Source organism: Typopeltis vanoorti, chromosome 12 (assembly GCF_054136105.1).
Source record: "Typopeltis vanoorti isolate ZY-2024b chromosome 12, IOZ_Tvanoo_1.0, whole genome shotgun sequence".
NCBI classification, from domain to species: domain Eukaryota; kingdom Metazoa; phylum Arthropoda; class Arachnida; order Uropygi; family Thelyphonidae; genus Typopeltis; species Typopeltis vanoorti.
The window spans coordinates 68,071,313-68,094,268 of NC_143560.1; the positions used below are offsets into that span (position 1 = coordinate 68,071,313).

The window sequence follows — 22,956 nt, forward strand, 5'->3', positions numbered from 1 at the left end:
GTTTGTAGAATTTTCCCTGCCAAATGAAATAGCCTGAGTTCATTGTGAACTGAAATAGGGCTGAGATATCGGGAAGAAATTTCGCTTGGATTAGCTCTAAGGTTTCCTTGAAGAGGGAGGAGATGTAAAAACTGACCATTATGTCATTATGTTGGAGTGTAAGGTTTTCTATGCTGGCTTTGAAGTGAGTTGAGTTTTTATGTGTGATGGTGTGTTGCCAGTATAGTGTGTGAGAACTTTGGCAAATGTTTAGCTAATTTGTATGTGGGGGAATCAATGCCATCCACTATGGGACATAATGGCACATTTTCTTTGTGTATTTTTGGGAGTCCATATATATGGGGGGGGGTATAGAGTTAAACGGTTTTAATTTGTTAGTAACTTCTACAGGCCAAGAAGTGACCTACTTAAGGAGTCTATGGAATTTTCTGATTTGTGAGTTGGTGGGATTGTATTGAGTAAGGAGGTAAGTAGCCCGATCTAATAATAGAGCATTAAGCTTACCTGCGTAGTCTGTTTGGTTGAGTACTACGGTGGCGTTTCCCTTATCTGCTTTGGTGATTGCTATTTTTTTGTTTTTCTTCATTTCCTGCAGAGCTTTATATTCACTATTGGATATGTTGGTTTTTGGAGGTCTTGCTTTGGTGTGAACACAAGCTACATCCAGTCTGATATTGTTGGCGATGTGGTTTGGAAGGTGGCGGATCCCGCGTTCAATCTGAATCATTATATCCTCAGCCGGTATTTTTCTGAGAGAATGGCGAAGTTGTGACCACATGAAAGAGTGATGAGTGCTGCAGGCTTGAAAGTAACCGAAGAAAGGTTGACTACAGTGTTGGTTGGAAGTTTTGGTTCGAAGGTCGAGTTCTTTTTTAACTTCTCAAATTTCTTGATATGTCGACCCCGTATTTTCTCAAATTCTTTATCTGCCACAGTGCACGAGACATCATATAAAATTGACCAAAGCTCATGATTTAACGTGTTAGAAAGCTCTTCTTCAAGTGCCCGAACAGCTTTGTTTGCATCAGCTAGGAGAACACGCGTGGCTGCAATTTGTTCCCGTAGCAGAGCATAACTGGTGCAATTATAAATTCGAAGAGCCTTTTGTGAACAGAAGCAGTGTTTAATTTCACACAATTTGGGATTACCTGATTATCCTGGAAGCTTTTTAGGAAGGTCAGTTGATTCAGTTGTCTTGATAACTTCAGCTTCATTTTACCGTATTTGCGGGCCTTGTATGCGATGTAATCTCCGTGGATGATATTAATTCTTGTTGACAGGTTTCACCAGTAGAGCCACTCTCGTCTTGCAGACCATGCTCTGGATACACACCACAGAATACAGTGGAAGAAAGCCACAATAATACATCGTAGCAAGTTCAAATTTGAAAGACTTTTCATGGAATCAGCCTCAGCCTTAAGAAACATGCCAACCCTCAACAAATTTGGTTGCATGAGACTGCCCCAAGTTTGAGAGACGTACATCAGGAGATCTTTAGCCCAATGGCCAAGAATACATACATAGCCCACTAGGGGGAACCAGCAGGAATTTAGGAGAAACAATAGCTTCCTTGATTTATCCTCATTTACTGTGTGTAGTGCATGTGTCTTTATTGTAAGTTCCTTTGAAGATGGCAATGTGACGTTCCTGAAATATTGGAAATATATAAAAAATTAAAAAAAAAAAATCAGCTAATGCCGTTTTGTTCCGGTATAGGGAGTAGGCGAGGCCATGGTGTACGTTGTGATTTCCTTAAGTTAATTAATAATCTTGGTATCTTTAATTTATAGTATAACCAAGCGGAAAAACTTCCAACAACTAATATCAGCAGTGTTATTTATCATTCTCCCTAACTTTGCATCATCAGCAAACAGCTGAAGATCCCCACTCAGTCTACATGATTTACAAACAAGTTAAACAATAGACTAGTAAATTATTTAAGGAATTTACAACGTATACTGGAATATTATTAAAAGAAACTTTAATGAATACTTCCTATATTTCGGCAATGTCACATTGCCATCTTCATGGGAACATAACTATGATACGTGCATGCAGGCACTACAAAAAGCAAATGAGGCTGAAGACAGGAAACTAATGTTGTTCCTAGCAAGGCTGGCCTTCTCTATAATGGGAACCTGGTGCAAGAAACCTTTTGGGCCATAAAATATTTTTCAAAGGTAAAAATTAAAGAATTCGAAATAAACGTATTGTAAAACCTCTTACCTGCAAATGATTTTGGCACAGGAAAACAAAAAAAAAAAAAAACACATTCGAAATATAACAGGTTAACATAACGTTTACTGAACACTAAACAAAGGTATTAAATAATTAAAATAAATAAATATTTAACACAAACAAAAGTAACCTGGCTCACCAACTAGCTCACAAAAACTATTTACAATTAATTATTGTTTAAAGTAATAAAAAAAATTAATTTAAGCACATAAAAAAATAAATAGGTTTACTATTTAGGGGCTTAGTTTTACTAACATGTATATTGCTTAATATGTATTTATTTAAATATGCAATTTCCTTTTCAATGCTTAATATAGGAAGTGCATTTAAGCGTTCTTCACACATACTTGACCAAAGATAATTCTTTATCAATTTTAATTTGCTAAAAGAATGCTCTGCACTTTCTATAGTAACTGGTAACGTAAAGAAAATTTTCAATACAGTTAGCACATTTGGAAATAGTTCATTATAACTATTATTTAATATATATTGCAATATGTCTTGCGCATTATTTACATTTTTTTTTTGGTACAAGATCAATTCTCGTAACAAATCAATTTCCTGGATTAAGTTTTCATTTGCAATAATATTTACTATAATATTTTACAAAATCCCTTGAGTGGTTTTTTAGTTCATTTTTTTTCTGATGTTTTTATATCAGTGATTAATTTAAAATAAGAAATAACATCGGATATATTTTTAAATCTCTCATCTATTTGTACAATAACAGTATCAATCACAACATTGAAAAAGTGACATCTAAATTCCTCTACCGGGTTTAGTAAAACTTCATCTTCTGCTAGTTCGGAAAATAATCTTTTTCTTTTTCGAATTCTTTTTTCAGGGAAGTTTTCGGAAATGTTCAAGTTTCATGCTATCATTTTTGCATTGTCTAAAAATGTGTTAAATTTTGATCTTAAATTTTGGATTTCATTTTTAATTTCATTCACTATATTAATAGCAGAGTCAAGAACAATTGTTTTTGCTTGAAATAGTTTGTTGATACTATTAATTTTTGACAATATTGTAAACCACACCTTTTATATCAGTGATTAATTTAATTTTTTTAATTTTTTAATTTAATTAATTTTTGGCTTCATGCCTGGTAGATCAACAACAGATGCTATCTTTGGGTTACGACAGATGATGGAAAAATATCGAGAGAAACAAAGGGAGCTACATCTGGTATTTATTGATCTGGAGAAAGCATACGATAGAGTGCCAAGGCAAGAAGTCTGGAGGTGTCTGAGGGAGAAGAAGGTGCCGGAGAAATATGTCAGGTTGGTGCAGGAAATGTACAGAAATATGAAGACAAGTGTTCGGACCTGTTTGGGACAGACAGAAAGTTTTCAAGTAACAGTTGGCTTGCATCAAGGGTCAGCATTAAGTCCGTTTCTGTTTAATATTGTGATGGAGGTGGTAACAGAGGAGGTGAGAGAAGATGCACCTTGGACAATGTTGTATGCAGATGACATCTTGCTGTGTGTAGATACAAGAGAAGAAGCGGAAACTAAACTGGAAAGATGGAGAAAAGTACTGGAAGAGAGAGGTATGAGACTGAGCAGAAGTAAGACAGAGTATATGTGTTGCGCAATGGGCGGTGGCCAGGAGACAGACCTGGAGATGGAAGGAAATGTCATCAGGAAGGTGAGAGACTTTAGATACTTAGGTTCGACAGTGGAAGAGGACTTGAAGATGAAGAAGGAAGTGGGATGCAGGATACAAGCAGGTTGGAGGAACTGGAGGGAGATAGCTGGAGTGTTATGTGATAAGAGGGTGCCGATCAATCTGAAAGGCAAAATTTATAGGACAGTAGTGAGGCCAGCTATGACATATGCTATAGAAACTGTGGCCCTGAGGAAAAATAACATCAGCAGGATGGAAGTAGCAGAGATGAGAATGCTTAGGTGGATGTGCGGTGTGACCAGAAAGGATCATCTGAGAAATGACTATGTCAGGGGAACAGTGAAAGTTACGAACTTAGGAGCGAAAATACAGGAGGCAAGGTTGAGATGGTTTGGTCATGTGATGAGGAGGGAGGACGAATATGTGGGAAGAAGGGTCATGCAGATGGATGTGCAAGGAAGGCGGAAGCGTGGGCAGCCAAAGAAGAGATGGAGGGAGCTGGTAGAAGAGGACTTGAAGATGAAGAACTTGGATGTGGTGACAGCCCAAGACAGGAAGGTGTGGAGGAGACTCATAACAAACAGTGACCCCACTTAAGTGGGAGAAGCTGCAGAAGAAGAAGAAGAAGAAGAAGAAGAAGAAGATTGTAAACCACACCGATAAGCTTAAAATAAATGGCATTTCTTGTAATGATTCTAGTAGACATTTAGCTTCGGATACTGCTGTGTTATCGTTAATTGCACCAATAAATTCTTCTAAGGCATTATATGTTGGTTCAAACTGTGTATACACTGCTTTGTCCGTGTCCTCATTACGTAATGGTTTAAGGCATAATATTGAAATGCTTTTGCATAATTTCCCACCTTTTTGTAGATGCAGAAAATACGCAGTATGAACGTTGCAATATTCCGAAAAATTTTTTACAATATATACTACTGGAAGCAGCATCACAAATTATCAAATTAAAAGAATGTGATAAGCAAGGTACATAAATTGCATGAGGGTTTCAACTAATTATTCTAGATTGTACATCTCCCTTCATATTGCTACCGTTATCGTATGCTTGCCCTCTACAATTTAGATATTATTTAGATATTATGAGCTTCATAATATCTAAATCAAGCTCACCTATTCTTTTTAAAAGCTAATTTGCTAGTACTTCACCAGTCACATCAATTACTTCAATAAATCCTATAAATGACTCATTTATAATTAATTTTTTATCTACAAAATTTACATATCTAAGAATTATTGAAGTTTGTTGCTTGTGAGAAATATCAGGAGTATAATCCATTTGGATACTGTAATATATGGCTGCTTTTATATCGTCTTTAATTTTATTAAGGACTTCATTACGTAATGCAGCAATAATTTCCTCTTGAAATCTATGCGCCAAATGATGCACAATTTTTTTTTTTGTATTTTTAATTCTGTTTACATGATCCATTAGCACAGGATCATATTACATGATCCTGTGCTAATGGATACATGATATTACTGTATTACATGATCCATAGCAGAGGAAATGACAGATTATTTCTTGATAAAAATAGAATTACATCTACAATTCTTTGGAATAGTAATTTTAGACGTTTTGTTTCTTTATTTATATTAATTTGATTTGTTCTGTCAACAGTCGAACATAAATTAAGCCTTTTTAATAATTTTTGTCAAGCAATAAAAGAATTAAAGTGACCAACAGAAAACTCATGATCTCGATACAGATGACAGATTTCTCCATTTATTAAAACCATATATAAATCGTGTTGATTGATCTTTTCCTCTTCTTTTGGAAAATAATACACAACAAAAGCAAAATACTGAGTCTTGAGCTTTTGAGTAAACTAACCAGCTGCGAAGCTGAGTTTCACCATTTGGCATTTTTTTTAAACAGTACGATGTAGAAAATGATGTACCTTCAACATTCTTAATGAATGCATCTTGATGATGTTGTTTAGGTGTGGTTTTAACACAAAATAATCTAAATTTATCAGTTATAATATTTGGCCACAAACCTGGATCATTTATATTCACTTGATCACCATCGTTATTATTGTTTTCATCGTTATTTGCTGTATCCAAAACGTTTGTATACTTGGACGCATCTTTTTTGACGAATCCCACAGTTTCTACATTTTCATTGAAAAGTTGTGTAGCTTGTTTGAGTTTTCTTCTTCAGTTGAAGTTTGATTCGCAACTGCTGAAGTAGTAGCATTTTCGTTGTCAGATTTATTTTGTAGCCATGAAAACAAATCTACTTGTGACTTTTTGAGATTTTGCTTTTCTTCTTTTTGCTTTTCTGCTGATTTCCTTTTTTTGACACCCAGAGGGATACTTTCTTGGCATGGACATTATGGGTTAGGCTTTGTCTGTCGAATAAGTAAATAATATTAAATATTTTTATCCCATGAATTAACAAAAAGTTAAATATGTACATACTTTTCACAATATTACAAAATTTTAGAAACACTCAAGGAATGTGTTTATTTTTTCGTTTGTTTACTTCAGTACATCAGTTTCACCCTTATCTATCACTATTAACTGAGTTGAAATTAACGTAGTTGAGATCTAATCACGTGCAGACAACACTTCATAATCCTGAATATTGATAATATTCAGGATTATGAATCACATAGATTTAAAAATAATTTACCGTATTTACTGGAATATAACTGGTCCTCGCGTATAACTCGCACCCCTGATTTTACTTTGCGAAAAAAAGAAATTGAAAAGTTTCGCGTAACCTTGCACAGAAAAAAAAAGTTTAATCACGTTCACCTCATGGCAATAGTGATTTGCTTCCCGTGGCAAACCACGGACATTACATGCTAGTCAATATGTCTGCAGATGCAAGTAAAAGCAGGTCATTTTATTGTATCACTGAATAAGATACAAACATTTGCAGTCTGTGTAATATATTTCTCAACAAATTGTGCAATTAGAGACAGCTGGGATAAAAATGGCACTAACTAATGAATCGCATGTCCCTTCCCCCCAAAACTATGCTATTTAGCTGCAAGCAAAACCATATGCTGCACTGGCAAACACTAAAAACTATATGTGTGGGAGTCTGTTCCCCCCCCCCCCCAGCTCAAATGCAGAGCCACAATAAAAATCAACAGAAAGTGTTAAAATTTGTAAACGTGTTAAAGCTAGGAAATATATAGTGAATATTGTTTCACTATATATTTCACATTTTGAATTTCACTTTCAAATATTGAATTTTGTTGAAGAGAATTGGCATTTTCATTCAAAAATTGTCTGCTGACTTTTATCTTTGACTCGCGTGATCTTTTATTAATACCACACCAATCATATGCATATATGTACATGCTTATTAAAGGCAAGGGGTCACTACCCAGACTGGTTTCGACCTTTATTGAGGTCTCATCAGTGAAACGAAACCGGTCTGGGTAGTGACCCCTTGCATTTAATACAAAGCATCATACAGCTCCTCCAGGAGATGTGTTTTGCATTAAGGGTAAATATTAAGATTAGTGATCAGAGCTTATTCTACTTTTACCATGAGTCGCCTTGGTCTTGCACTACGTGCATGGTGAGTTAGACTTGCAACACTTGCAGGTGCAAACTTGACTTGTTTGTCTGTTTGCTACTTGGGAAATGGAGTAAAACCAGGCTTAAAATAACTTGGTATCTTTAACATTTATTATACCCAATATAAAATACTTTCTACATTTTTATCTCCTCCTGAGATTTTTATTTAATAAGGTTAAAACATCTTATGGTAACTTGTTCTGGTAAAATACTTATAAGCTCTGTATTACTAAACTCTTGGTATTTCTAGCCTGGCTCCCACTGATGAGACCTCAATAAAGGTCGAACCGGTCTGATGTGGTGACCCCCTTGCCTTTAATACAAAGCATCATACATCTCCTCCAGGAGATGTGTTTTGCATTAAGGGTAAATATTAAGATTAGTGATCAGAGCTTATTCTACTTTTACCATGAGCCGCCTTGGTCTTGCACTATGTGTGGGGGTCAGTTAGACTTGCAACACTTGCAGGCGCAAACTTGACTTGTTTGTCTGTTTGCTACTTGGGAAATGGAGTAAAACCAGGTTTAAAATAACTTGGTATCTTTAACATTTATGACTTTTGCATTACTTCAAAATTAGTATCACTTCCGGGTCTGGCTCCCACAGATGAGACCAACTGATAACATTTATTAGTGTTTGTTTATAGGTTTACTGGCTTCCTGGGGAGTGGAGAGGCTCGGCTCAATGGTGAGTTTTTGGATGTACCTGAATGTAGCCACTGCTGAGTTTTCTGTCTTGGAGTGATTCAGGTCAGGAGTGATGAGATTAATTGTGATCTTATTGATCATCTGAGTTTTTGGAGTGGTATCCTCACACTTTAACATACCTCAATAAAGGTTGAAACTGATCTGGGTAGTAGCTCTTCCTGAAGGTTGTTCGATTGGTAGAGCCTCTGCTACTAATGGCTCAAGCAAAAAAGTTAAGCAAGTTTGAGAGCGGTTAGTAGTTGGAAGGAATTAAATCATCCAATGCTGTTGGCACACTCTCCCTCGATGAGTCCTTGGACTCCCTGGAGGGATCATGTAATAATAATAATTATAATTATAATAATAATAATAATGCATAGCATTATACATGTCTGTAAAGATATGTGCATTACATTATGGGATACTAAGGCAATTGATGTGAAGTCATTACCGTCTATATAAAAGTAGTCCAGTCATGAAAATACTTCGCCTGCAAATTTTGCTTACACTTGGATAAAGGATGAAATCAAGAATATAATTTCTTGGTATCTTTAATTTATTCCACATAAAGTGCATAAAACTTTGTGGACACAGATCCTCTGCAGTCATTAACAGCCCCCCCCCCTTCCTATTTTCACATTCCCATCCTTCTGTTTCTATTCCTGGCATCACATTCTTCTCAGACAACCAAGTTTCACTTATTCCAATTATTTTTGTGCATTCAGACACAATTAATGCAACAAACTCACCTCTCTTGTTTCAAATACTTCTTCCATTTGTGTACAAACATAGCAATCCCTTAGTCTTTGAGGCCATTCTACCAGCACCAACATTCTTTATTTTAACTTTATGCCATGCTTCTCTCTTTGGCCTCACCACTCCCCGTTTCCCCGTTTCCCCGATCCTGACTCTGATTTCCATTTCTACCTATGTCATCTTCATCTTTTTGCATTCCATCACCTTTTTATGCTGCAACCATCTTCTTTCTGTCATACAATCTATTTAATTGTGCTATCCTGATTCACAAGTAGACTCTGATCATTTACTGAATTAACTTCTTGACTCTGAGCCTTTCTAAATGTCCATCACCAAACCCATTCAAATGCAATCCATCAACTTTAAACCATTCCATCTTTCCTTCAAATTCACTCCATAGATTTACAAACTGAACTTCCCCTTTGTCTCACACAACTCAGACATCTTACTATTCATTATCTCTGCTCTCCTTCTCTTTTCACTATTGTCATATCTAGGCAACACACTAATGACTTTTCCAAGCATACTATTATCCTATACCTGCCACAACAAGTTCCTGAAGTCTTTTGTGCCAATCAATACCACTAAGTTTGATGCCTGCTCTTTCCTTTTCTGCAACGCATCAGTTATTTGTTTCATTATTCCACTCGGAAAGCATGTTTTATGCACTTTATTAGTCATCACACTTCTAATGATCGAGTTCCTATACAATAATATATGACTATCCTTTGACTCATTCTTCATAATACTAACTTTCTCATTCTCATTCTCATCAGCCAGTCTCTCCTTTAGATGTTTAATATCCTCTTCCAGATGTTTCATTTCACTTTTCATTTTCACTAACTCTTACCTAAGCTTTTCTACCATGATCCCAACTCTTGTTCCCATTTCTAATTGCTGTAATCTATCAAGACACTTTTCATATTTAATGCTTTCCTTCTTTTCTTTTACCCAAACAGTCCACAAATCTTTGACATTTTTCAGTGCATTATATATAGCAATTTTCGCAGTGCATCCACTGAAAAATCCAATGCAGAACTTGATCTTCACACCAAACCTTTCTTGTCACTGATGTGTGCTTCTTTATGGATGACTTTTCAGAAGCAGTAAGAACAAACAAGTAGCAAAACAATATAAACAACAACAATTCCAACCACTACACTACTGAAGGACACTTGTATTCAGACTGGAAAAAAAAATGCAGCATAATTTGTGATAAAAGCCACACTACACTAATTAAAAAACTTTTTTTTAGCACAGCTCAAATCTACCACTACGTTCACTCATAGCTCTAGCACCACTTCGGTATATCTTCTGGGTCTGGCTCCCACTAATGAGACCTCAGTAAAGGTTGAAACTGGTTTGGGTAGTGGCTCTTCCCATAATGCATAGCATTACACACTAAAAAGGATGTGTGCTTTTCATTATAGGATACTAAGGCAATAAGTGTGAAGTCATCAGCTTCTATCTATATAAGTAGCATAGTCAAGATGATATTTCATGCAAACTTTGTTTGCTTACACTTGGATAAAGCATCAAACAAGAATATAAGTTCTTGGCATCTTTAATTCAATTTATAAAAGCTGAACAACTTTCAACACATTTCTCACTCTTTGACTAACGTTTCCATTGGATGGGATAAAAACCTTATTACACAGCCATGGTATTTCCAGTCTGTTGTCAAGATTCACCTTTTTGTATTCCTTTGAACAGTACAGATTGGCCCAAGTAGGGAGGTAAGAATAAGAAATCCTACTCCAGCTCTGTTAAACCTTCCTAAGAAAGAAGTGGGTGCCTGTCTTTGAAAATTTTTATATCTTATATTTACAGAAGTATGGTTCTTGGAGAAACAAAAAACCTGATATTATGGCATAGCATAAGCAGACTCTCTCTCATGCCAAAAGATCATGTCATTCCATTCACCAATCCTTCCCCATGCAAAGAACCTGCTTTTCATTTCCCTGCTCACTGCCTCCATATACAGCTTCCATGGATGGCCTCTAGTTCTACCCTTGCCTCCTTCTATTCTATGAAATATCTTCTCCACGTTAATCTAGTAACAACCTCTGATTAACTTATATGTCTCAGTCATATCCCTTCTTCTATTCACAAGTGCCTGTAAATGTAAATTACATTTCTTCAATCTCTTCTCATATCTGACATTACATAAATCTGACACTAACTTAGTAAACCTTCTCTAGACCTTCTCCGATACATCCTCATTCCTCATGAAAACCAGGTAACCATATCTGTGCACAGTAGACCATAATTGGCCTGATCAAAGCCTGATACAAAGGAATCATAACATCGTTGCTTTTGCATGTCATTGTCCTCCTCATTATTGCCATAATCAATTGGATTATTCTTACGATTTTAACAATGTGACCCATAAACTTCATGTCTCTGTCCACCATCACTCCAAGATCTCTCATCTCTTCTACTTTCCTCAATTGTATACTCTGTATCCCAACCTTGCCTACCAAATTTCAAAACCTTGTACTTTGCAACATTAAATTGATAGCTCCCCTCATATGAACACTCACATAGTCTATTCAGCTCCTCCTGCAAGGCCACAATGTCTACTCTACTTTTCATCATTGGAGAACAGCTGCACATCTCCAGTTAAGCTGGTCTTTATGTCATTAACATACATGTTTAACAATAATTGTCCCAAAACAGATCCCTCTGGCACTCCACTAGAGACCGTACTCTGTTGGTATACCACTCTTCCAGATACACACTGCTGATAACTGTCTGACAGCCAATCGGTTATCCAGCTTACTAGTCTGTTATCTATTCTTATCTGTTTCAGTTTAGTTATTAATTTGTTATGTGCCAGTCTATCAAAGACAGCTGAAAAATCTAAGTACACCACTGTATATTCATCTCCTTTATCGAGTGAATTTGTCACCTTGTTGTACTATACCAGCAGATTGCTGAAACATGACCTCCTCCTAACAAACCCATGCTGACCATCATAAAGAATATTGCTATTATCAATTGACTTCTGAATCCTAGTTCACCAACTTCTCTAATACCTTCTTAACAACCTGACACACACATATTGGCCTATAATTTGTAGCTTGTCTTCTTACCCCCCCTTTGTGAAGTGGAACAATTTTTCCCACCTTTCATTAGGACTCATCCTGTTGCAATACTCATGTTAAATAGGTATGCCAAGAGTGCCATTAATTCCATAGAGCATCCCCTCAAGACACGTGACAATATATTGTCAAGTCCTATTGCCTTATTAGCATCAAGTTTACTTAATTCCTGATATACTTCCTACTCATTCACCATCAGTCCCTCCTCCGTCATACCTTCTACACTCCAGCTTCTCCTGATGTTGCCATCACTAGGATGAAATACACTGATAAACTGATCATTGAATAATTCAAATATATCCTCTACATTGGTTACCAATCTGCCAGTGTCATTAACTAGCATCATCCCCCATAGTCATTTTTCTTTCTACTTGCCATATTGAAAGAACTGCCTAGGATTTTTCTTAACTTGATTAGCTGACTTCTTTTCATTCTGCACTTTTGCTGCCTTTTCCAACTGAATCACCTTCCTGGCCTGCTCAATACAACAAAGATCAATACAACACAGTGCCTTCTTCCAGATTTCATGCTTAATCTTTTCATTCATCCATTTTAATCTTAACTTGTTTAGTCTTTTCACCTTTGGGATATATTCAGACATTAATACTTTTAAATAGTTCTTGATCAGTGCCCATGCAGCATCTATTTCCTTCCCACTCAACTCCTCTTTCCATGCTGTAGCTCTCAGTTGTCTCCTAAGCTTTCCATAATCACTAGCCTTGTAGTTCTGCATATCCTTTCTTTATAGAACTTCTCATGTGATCAGCTGCAACCCAGGTGATCACTTCATGGTTGCTCTTGCCAACTTGGGGAAGATTAGACACTCCATTCACAATCACATCCTCTGATAATATAACCAGATCTAAAACTCTTAATCCTCATGTGCTCTCTTAATCCTCATGTGCTTCCCTTTATACTGCTAAGATTGTTGTCCCTTAAGAACTTGAGAAATTTATTCTCCTTATTCACTGATGTTATCTCTTCATCCTAATCAATATTGCTATAGTTTAAATCACCTATAATGATCACTCTTTGCTTGCTCACTAAGCCTAGTTGCCAATAGATTTCTTTGTCTCCACCTTCCATGTCCCCTGGCCTCTAGTGACATCTCCCAAATATCTCACTCTACATATCCACCTCACACCATACTGCTTCAAAACCACTGCCACTTTTTTCTCCTTGTATCTCAACCTTGCATGGATATAATTCCCCTGCTATCATTAGCAGCATCCCCCCCCCTCCCTTTTTGCCTTTCATATCTTCATGAACATCATATCCTCCATTTCAATTCCTGTTAAGATGTCATTCTCATCCATCCATGTTTCACTTGTTACAACTATTTTTGGGCACAAATGCAACAATTTATCTCCCTTATTTCTGATACTCCTGGCATTCATAAATAAACATAACAATTCATTTCTTAGTCTATAACCAGTCCTACTCATGCTGTCCCCCATCTGTGACTACTACTCCTCATCTTCATGTCTGCTCATCTTCTACCACACTTTGTCCCCAGACCCAATCCTCCTCATGTATTCCTGACCAGTTCATTCTTATGCTAACCATCTATATACGTGCATTAATTACCCATTAGTTACCATGTTTCCCTGACCTCCCTAGCCCACCCTGTTTCTTTCCCTGTCCAATTTGCATTCCTGTTTTCACATTCTCTTCTCTTTTCACAACTACCTCAGTCTCACCTAGTCCAATCTCCTGCTCATTCATATCATCTTTGACTTCCACTGATACCTTGTTTGCATCACTCATTACACTTCCTTCTAGCAGCAGCTTTCCCAAATAATTCACTTCAAAACCATTCAGATGCAGTCTTTTGCTCGTATACAGGTTCATTCATCCAGCAAACTTGTCTGACACGTTCACAAACTGGACTCCCTTCTCTTCGCACATTTACACTAGCATTCTGTTCAAGATCTTTGCTCTCTGCTGCAGTTCATCATTGTCATTCCTGGGCAACACACAAACTACTTTTCCTACCACACTGTTATCTTTCAATCTCCTCAATAATCTCCTGTTATCTAATCTCACATTCTTCCTATGCCCAACCAAATCATTCATCCCAACCACAACCACAAACTCCCTCACACACTTACTTCTCATATCCAGTGCCTCAATCATTCTGCTCATTCTCCCTCCTGGAAAACATAGCTTCTGCATTGTGTCATCCACCACACCTTTTATGATAGAATTTCCATACAGTGTTGGGTCATTTGCTACATTTTTCTCTTCATTGTCTTTCATTTTATTCTTTCACACTTTTCCATTCAAATCCACCATATTTTTAATTTCATTCTGTACATGTCTCATTTCATTCTTCAACTCTTGCATTCCAGCAATCACTCTCTCTATTGTTCCATCAGTCAGGCACACTTCCGTTTATTACTAATTATGCCTGATTTTCCTTTTTTAATCATATCCATATTCACAATTACATTATCTGCACTCATATGCTCATGCTCACTGTTCTGGTTATAATTTTTAGTCTTTATTTTCTTTTTGTGTAGATGGTACTGAGATCATACTGAGAAAATTTTGCATAAATGAACTATTATTTTTTTAAAATTATATTTCTCTTTTTCTTTTTATCAACATGAGATAGTTCCTTATAGTCTATGAACTCTTTTGTGCCAGAGAAGGCATTCGATGATCCAGAACCTTCTCCCTCCTTAAATTTCTTTTTTAATTTTCTCCTTTTTAATTTCTTTACTGAATTCTCATCACCCGGAATATACTCATGGAGATATTCAGAAATAAATCAATGGTATAAGTCATCTTTCCATATACAAGTAAGAAAATGGCGTATTGCTTATTGTTAAATTACCCTCAAAGAGAGATAATGATAACTATAAGTTTTACTTGGTTACAGAGTAAATTATACTTAACAATAAATTATGTTCTTATCTTTACCTTTTGTCCAAGAATGAGCATGTGAAGTAACATCACAATAAATTGCTGGAAGTAGCTAAAACTTGCAACCTGCTACAACTACTTCTCATCCATATTATTTTAATAATATAGATATACACTATTATTTTTTATGTTTGTGGAAACCCAAATTATTCCAGTGATTTAGCACACAGTATTTCTGCAGGTCTATATGAGAATGAGACCTAAGTAAAATCAAACAGTCTGGGTAGTGAACCTTCCAATAATTAAGCTGAAGGGACATCTGCCAAATACTATTGCATTCTTATTGAATTTAATATAAATTCATTCTTAATGAATAGAAATATACATATTCAAAAAGTAAGGGCAGTAGGACTTTTTTTGGCATTTACAGAGGTACTAAGGATTTTGATGTGTAGTCATCTACTTCCATATACAAGCAGTTCATCATAGTACTAGCATATATAAGTTGATGTGTATGTCTGTGGAAAAGACAAACAGAAAAGGCAGACAGATGACTAAGACCACAGAATTGTGGTCATAGCTAGTATCCACTTTACGAGCAAGGCAATTTGAGTGTTGGGCTGATGATCTCATAATAAAGTCCCAGATTTTGATAGCTTGATTTATTTATATTTGTTTCAATTGAGAGAATGTTGTAGAACTATGGCAGATTCTGAAAATTCATTCACTAATCTACATCTGTCTAGTGGATGGATTTTCTTCAAGATTAAAACTGCATGGTCCTATACCTGAGTTGTAGTACAGATGCTGGATGTATTTTTATATTCATCCATGCAGGTATTGGAAATCTTCTGATCTGACCAAAGTAAGCTAGTCTACAAGAATTTTGGATCTTATAACCATCTGAATGAACCAAGTGATAAAGAATATCTGGTGAGGCAAATAACTGTAGCTAATTTTTGATAATACCTGTTTTTGGATACTGTATCTTTTTAAGAGCCCCTAGCTTGTGTTTTACAGGTTTTCTGGATGAATGGAATGATTTGTGATCAAGATTAATTGGAGTATTTAGTGTTTTGTTGATTCTTTAAAGAAATGGCCAGTGGTTAAGAAAGTGTCATGGATATGATTGAGTTCAGTGGCAATGAAATGGCATTATATCAAAACATTATTTTCACTCATCTGTATCACTGTATTATTATTATTATTATTATTATTATTATTATTATTATTATTCAGGCCTCCATGGAGTCTAGAAACTCACCGTGGGAGGTCCTTCTTAGGAAACACAAAGTCTGTCATACCACTCCTTGAACTCATTGATCATTCTTGCTCTCACCACTCTCTCAGGCAATGCATTCCACAGTTCAACCACCCTCCACGCAAAGAAACCACTCCTCAAACTCTTGCTCACAGCTTCCTTTCGTAACCTCCAGGGATGGCCCTTGTCATCGCTCCTTCTGGCTGTGCCACCAAGTAAAAGAACTTCCCAATGTCCACCCTGCCATCTCTCAACAGTTTAAAAGTCTCCATCATATCACCTCTCCTTTTTCTTGCCACCAAACTCTGTAGTCCACATTCCCTCAGCTCGATCCTCATAATTGATATTGTACAGTCCTGAAGCAATCTTTGTCATCTGCCTCTGTACCCTTTCAACAGTTAATTTATCCCCTTCAAATCCTGGGGACTAAATTTGAGAACTATAGTCCAAGTGTGGTCTGATCAGGGGCTTATACAACGAAATGATAACTCTTTTATCTCTGCTGGTCAGCGTCCTTCTCAGAATTGCAGCAATCCTCTGGGTTACATCCACTTTTGCAATATGCTCCCTGAATTTCAGTTTTCTATCAATCATCACCCCCAGATCTCTTGTCTCCCCTACATCCTTCAATCAAATATGCAGCCTCCCATCAATGGATACCAAACTTCAAGACTTTACATTTTGCTGCATTAAATCGATCCCCCCCATTCATTTACCCATCTGTCTAGTTTATTCAAATCCTCTTGCAGGGCTGCCACATCTGTATTATTACTGATAACCCTTCCCAGCTTCACATCATCTGCAAACAACTGAATATCCCCTTGCAATCCATTGACAATGTCATTAATATAAAGGTTGAACAATACGGGTCCCAGTACTGAGCCCTGTGGAAACTCCACTTGTAATTTTCTGCTTCTTTGATATTGTCCCACCATACACAACTCTCTGATACCTATCAGACAGCCAATCCATCCAGTTGACTAACCTGACATTTAAACCCATGTTCTGCAACTTAAATATTAGCTTATCATGTGGCATCCTGTCAAATGCCTTTGCAAAATCCAAAAAAATGGCAGCATATACCTTTCCCTCATCAACTGCTCTTGTCACTTTATTATAAAAGACAATCATATTACTAAAGCAAGAGCGCCCTTTCACAAATCCATGTTGATTCTCACAGATAACATTACCCACATCTGCCCAATGCTGTATATAGTCCCTCGCTAATTTCTCCAAGACCTTAACAACTACAGATGACACACAAACTGGCCTATAATTAGACACTCCCATTCCACTACTCTCCTTATGCAATGGCACTATCTTACCTTCCTTTCATTCCTTGGGTACCTTTCCCCACAGCCAGACTTTTATTGAAGAGCAAGATCAACGGAGCTGTCAGTTCTTTAGCACATTCTCTCAAAACCTATAGTGAAATACCATCCAGTCCCAAAGCTTTACTGACATCCATAGTACTCAGTATTTGGAACACTCTCCTCTAAACCCTGAACCTGCCCTATCCCTCTAGTATTAAAACCTTCTTCTTCAGGATGAAATACTCCAATAAAATGCTCATTGAACAACTCCACTATGTCCTCTGCATTAGTCACTCTATTCCCATTTTTATCCTGCAATGTCATTCTTCCACAATCATTTCTCCTCCTACTGGCCACATAGCTAAAAAATTCTCTAGGATTTTCTTTGGATCTTAGTGCCAATCTCTTCTCATATTCCAGTTTTGCATTCCTCACCATACTAGTCATGCTCCTGGCCTGCATCTTATATTCTTCGCGCATCTGCTCTCCACCTTCTCTCCTTATATCTCTTCCATAATCTCTTTTTCACCTTCAGTTCCTGTTTGATAGTGTTTGTCATCCACTTTACACCAAATTGTATCCTCATCTTTATTCATGCAATACAGCTTACTGTTCTTGCTAACAAATAACCTTTCACAATTCCCCAAGCACTAATGATATCCTGGCCTTCCAATTCCACCCTCTATGGAACTGCTCCATATAATTTAAATAATAACTGGCCTGTATCATTGGATATCTGCTGTTATTTAAAAGCTGTCTTTGTACATTGGATATTCTTATTAATAATGTAAATTGAATCTTATGCAATATTCAAGCAATATTTTATGATTATTTTGTTTACCTTTTTTTTTTTCAGCTTGTCCTTCTCTAGTGGAGAAACAAAGGTCACTGTTTGAAAACCAAGCAGAACAATTATCTAAGACTGCACAAGAACAGAATCAGAAACCTGATAATAATAATACTGTTTCTCCTCCTGGAAAGCCTCTTGCCAAACAAGATAGCCTTCAAAGATTTCCACCATTCACATTGACAGATCCTACCCAAAACAAGACTGCTGTTCCATATGGTTCTTCAGACACTAATGCAAGAGCTGAATCATTTATGCATCCAAATAAGTCAGAGAGCAGTACAAAATTTGGTCAGGGTAAATTTTTGCAATCTAACAAACCTCAAATTGCTGTTACAGAAAACAAGCAGGAATCTGAAAAAAAAATTGAGAATAAAAGATCCCTGCTCCAGCCTATGAAATTTGGCAGAATTGCAGATAACAAAATCTCTGAACCTATTTCACCACTTCACAAAAGTACTGTGTCACCTGATACTGTTCATTATCAGAATTCTCACCCCTTTCAAAAAGAAATGCCTAAATTAGCATTAAAAAAAGACAATAGTATAAAGGATATGAAAGGAAAAATAGCAGGACAACAAGAAACCAACCTTTTAAAGTCACCAAGTGGAAAGATGGGAGGAGTTGAAAATGATATTATAGCACGAGCAAAGGAAAGTATCTCAGGAATTAACAGGCCAGGCCAAAGGTCACCTGTGCTAGCATCAAAGGTTGCACTTCCTACAAGAGATATTAGAAAACCAGATAGTGATCTTCCATGGGATCAACTGATACAAAATATTACTCGACCTTTATTTATTAATGACCTGGACTTTACTGATTTAGGAAATGATGATGATGAAGATATTCTTAAAGCACCTTATTCCCAGAGGGAAAATTCCCAGTTTTCATCTCCTTTTCCTTCTCATTCTGAGCATGGTCCTCCACCACCACCCCCACCACTACCAGGCTTAGTACCACCACCTCCACTACCACCGGGAGGATTTTGTCCACCCCCCCCTCCACCACCACCAACCATGTGCAGACCATCAGTGCCTCCTCCACCTCCATTTGTGGTTGGAACTCGTGCAACAGGTATTCAACCACCATGGGCAAGAAGGACCAATCAGCCACAGCAGCAACAGCAAGTTATGGTGACACCAAAAAATAAAAAGACATTGAAATTATTCTGGAGAGAGGTACAAGAACAGCCAGAATTGCTGCAACAAGCAGGAAAAAAAAGAACAATATGGGATGAATTGAAACCAGTTGAAGTAGACAAGGAAAAGTTAGAATTTCTTTTTGAGAGTAAGGCAAAAGACATAATGAATAAGGTATGTAATTAATATCATAAGTTTTGAAATAAGATAGTGCTACATAAGCACTATAAATTAATCTATAGAGAATTGTGTTACATTTATATCAGACATGGTAATAATAATCTAACATAGAGACTGCAGTCTTTCCCTCCTTAGTTCCCCCCCTCCACACACACACATGATCTTCCATAGCTCATTTGGTATTAACGATACCCTTTGTTTTTGGAGAGACTTTAAATTTAAGGTTTAAATTCTCTCTTCAGAGTGAAGAACCATCATAAGGACTTTTCATCTGAAAGTAGATTAGCCAGTCTCACACAGAGTTGGCAGAGTTTTCTTGGAAACTTGAGCATTTCATCCCACAAAACAGGCATACTAGCTAACATACACATAAAATCAAGATACACGATACATTGCCTCCTTTAGTTGTTTTAGATGCAATTCCAAACAACAATAACAACAGCACCCCCCCTCCTCCATTCTCTGTAAACAAGACAAACCAGCATTTTAACTTATTATTATTATTATTATTATTATTATTATTACCTCAAGACCTCATGGAGTCAAAGACTCATCTGGGAGGTCCTTTTATCACACACAGCTCATCGTACCATGCCTTGAACACATTCAAACTCCTTGCAGACACCACACTCTCAGTCAAGGCATTCCAATCATTCACTACTCTGCATGAAAAAAAACTGCCTTTCACTCCCCTACTCACACCCTCTTTATAGTTTCCAGGGATGACCTCTGGTTCTCCCCCGATCTCCCACTATTTTCTGTAGAATTACTCCAGCAGTGATCCTATAACAACCCCTTACTAACTTGTAGGTTTCTATCATATCTCCCCTCTTCCTCTTGTCCACCAGACTCTGCAAATTACATCTTCTCAATCTTTCCTCATACTCGACATTTCAGAGGTCAGAAACTACCTTAGTCATATGCCTTTTGACCCTTTCTAACATCTCTTCATCTTTCTGAAAACCAGGTGACCAAATCCGGGCACAGTAGTCCATGTGTGGCCTAATCAAAGCCTTATACAATGAAACAAGAATCTCCCTACTTCTACAAGTCAATGTCCTCTGCATCATTCGCAGAAGCCTTTATGTTGTCTTCACAATTTTGGCTATGTGTGCCATAAATTTCAGATCCTTATCCACCCCCAGATCTCTTATTTCTTCCACCTCCAACAATATATCCTCGCCAAGCATAAATTCTGCATCCCATCTTTGTTTTCCAAATTTTAAAACCTTACATTTTGCAACATTTAACTCACATCCCCATTCCCGTGGCCAATCACTCAATTTATTCAAGCCTTCTTGTAAGGCCACAACATCTTCTCTACTCTTCATGGTTCGTCCGAACTTTGCATCATCTGCAAACAACTGAATATCTCCATCCAAATCTTCACCAATATCATTAATACACTAGTTAAACAGCAATGGCCCTAAAACAGACCCCTGAGGCCCACCATTAGTGACGTTCTTTTCCTGGATATCGCTCGCCCATACACAACTTGTTGATACCTATCAGATAGCCAGTTTCCAATGCAATGAACTAATCTAATATCCACCCCAATCTGCTCTAGTTTGACTATCAACTTATCATGCGGTAATCTATCAAAAGCCTTTCCAAAATCTAAGTTTATTACTGCGTATACTTCTCCTCTGTCCAAGGAAGCAGTCACTTTATTGTAATAAGTAAGTAGCTTACTGAAACATGACCTCCCTTTAGCAAATCCATGCTGTCCATCAAAGATAATACCATTGTTGTCAACCTAAGACTGGATCCTAGTTCTGACAAGCTTCTCCAACAACTTAACCACAACAGCTGACACACACATAGGCCTACAGTTTGATCACCTCCTTTATGAAGTGGCACAATCTTGCCCTCCTTCCAATCCTTAGGTACTTGACCGAGTGCAAGACTCGTATTAAAAAAATATGTCAAGACAGGTGTCAACTCCCTGGCACATTCCTTCAGAATACGTTGCGCTATATTATCAAGTCCCACAGCCTTATTAACATCTAGTTTACTCAACTCCCCATACACCTCTTGCTCACTTACAGTCAGTCTCTCCTCCCTATCATCTACTGCTCTCAATCTCTCCATGAAGTCACATTCACAAAATTGATAGACCTTTATGAATTGCTCATTAAGTATCTCCACCACACATTCTGCAACAGCTGTCTTTATACCATTTTCTCCTATCAATGTTATCCTTCCATAATCATTCTTTCTTTTGCTGGCTACATATCAAAAGAACTCCCTAGGATTCTTTTTGTCTTTATTAGCTAACTGCTATTCATACCTCTCTTTAGCTACTCTCACCAACCAAGTCACCCTCCTTGCCTGGTCTTTGTAGACCTCATGGAATTGGTTATTTCCACTTCTCTTATGATGCTTCCACAATGCCCTCTTTCTCTGTATCGCATGCTTAATCTCTTGTTCATCTATCTCAACACCCACCTTATTTAACCTTCTCACCATTGGAATACACTTAGACATTGCATCTACTAGATAGTTTTTGAAATCCCCCAAGCTACATTGATCTCTTTTTCCTGTTACCTTTTCATTCCATGCTACACCCACAAGCTGTCTCCTGAGTTGTTCATAATCACTCCTCCCCTTGTAGTTCCACATATACCCTTTTCTCACAGGGGTCCTCACACTGCTGGCAACCACCAGGTAATCACCTCATGGTCACTCTCACCAATCGTTGGATGATTTAGGACTTTACCAGCTTATCCTTGTAATGTCAGCAAAGGTTGGTCGATTGGTAGAGCATCTGCTACTAATGGCTCAGTTAAGGAAGTTTGAGTGCGGTTAGTAGTTGGAAGGGGACCAATCGTTTGATGCTGTTGGCACACTCTCCCTCGATGAGGCTTTGGACTCCCTGGAGATGTCAAAAATCATAATAATAATGTCAGGTCCGTTGTGTTGCTAGCAGACATGAGATTTTGCTTTTTTTTATGAAGTCCAGAAGTGAAAGAAAATTCACTTATTGATCTTATTGGTGAGAGCGACTCATTTATCTTCATAGCATTTTTCTTTTCTTTGCACATGAATGGTATACAGATGACATGTGAATTTAGATAGCAGATGATTTCATTTTGAGGCCACCACCTTGCTTACTGGAGAACTCATGTGGGTTTAAAAAGTACCTTGTTTATTGTTATTATTGATATATGGTATCTCCATAGAGTCAAAAGGCTCACTGCAGGAGGCCAACACTATTATTCACATAATATCTATCATAATTCTTCTTCTTATTATTATTATGTGACACCTCCAAGGAGACTCATCGAGGGAGAGTATGCCAACAGCATTGAACGATTGAATCCCTTCCAACTACTAACTACACTCAAACTTGCTTAACTTTTTGCTTGAGCCATCAGTAGCAG

General features: G+C 37.2%; 1 protein-coding gene across 1 annotated transcript in view; it reads left to right on the top strand.

Moving 5' to 3' along the window:
* LOC150100865 (uncharacterized) overlaps positions 1–22,956 on the top strand; it is a 583,033-nt gene that overhangs the window by 285,392 nt on the left and 274,685 nt on the right. Inside the window, exon 16 of the mRNA XM_090401746.1 lies at positions 18,264–19,567. Coding sequence (XP_090257872.1) covers positions 18,264–19,567 — 1,304 coding nt within the window. The remainder of the gene's footprint in view (positions 1–18,263; positions 19,568–22,956) is intronic.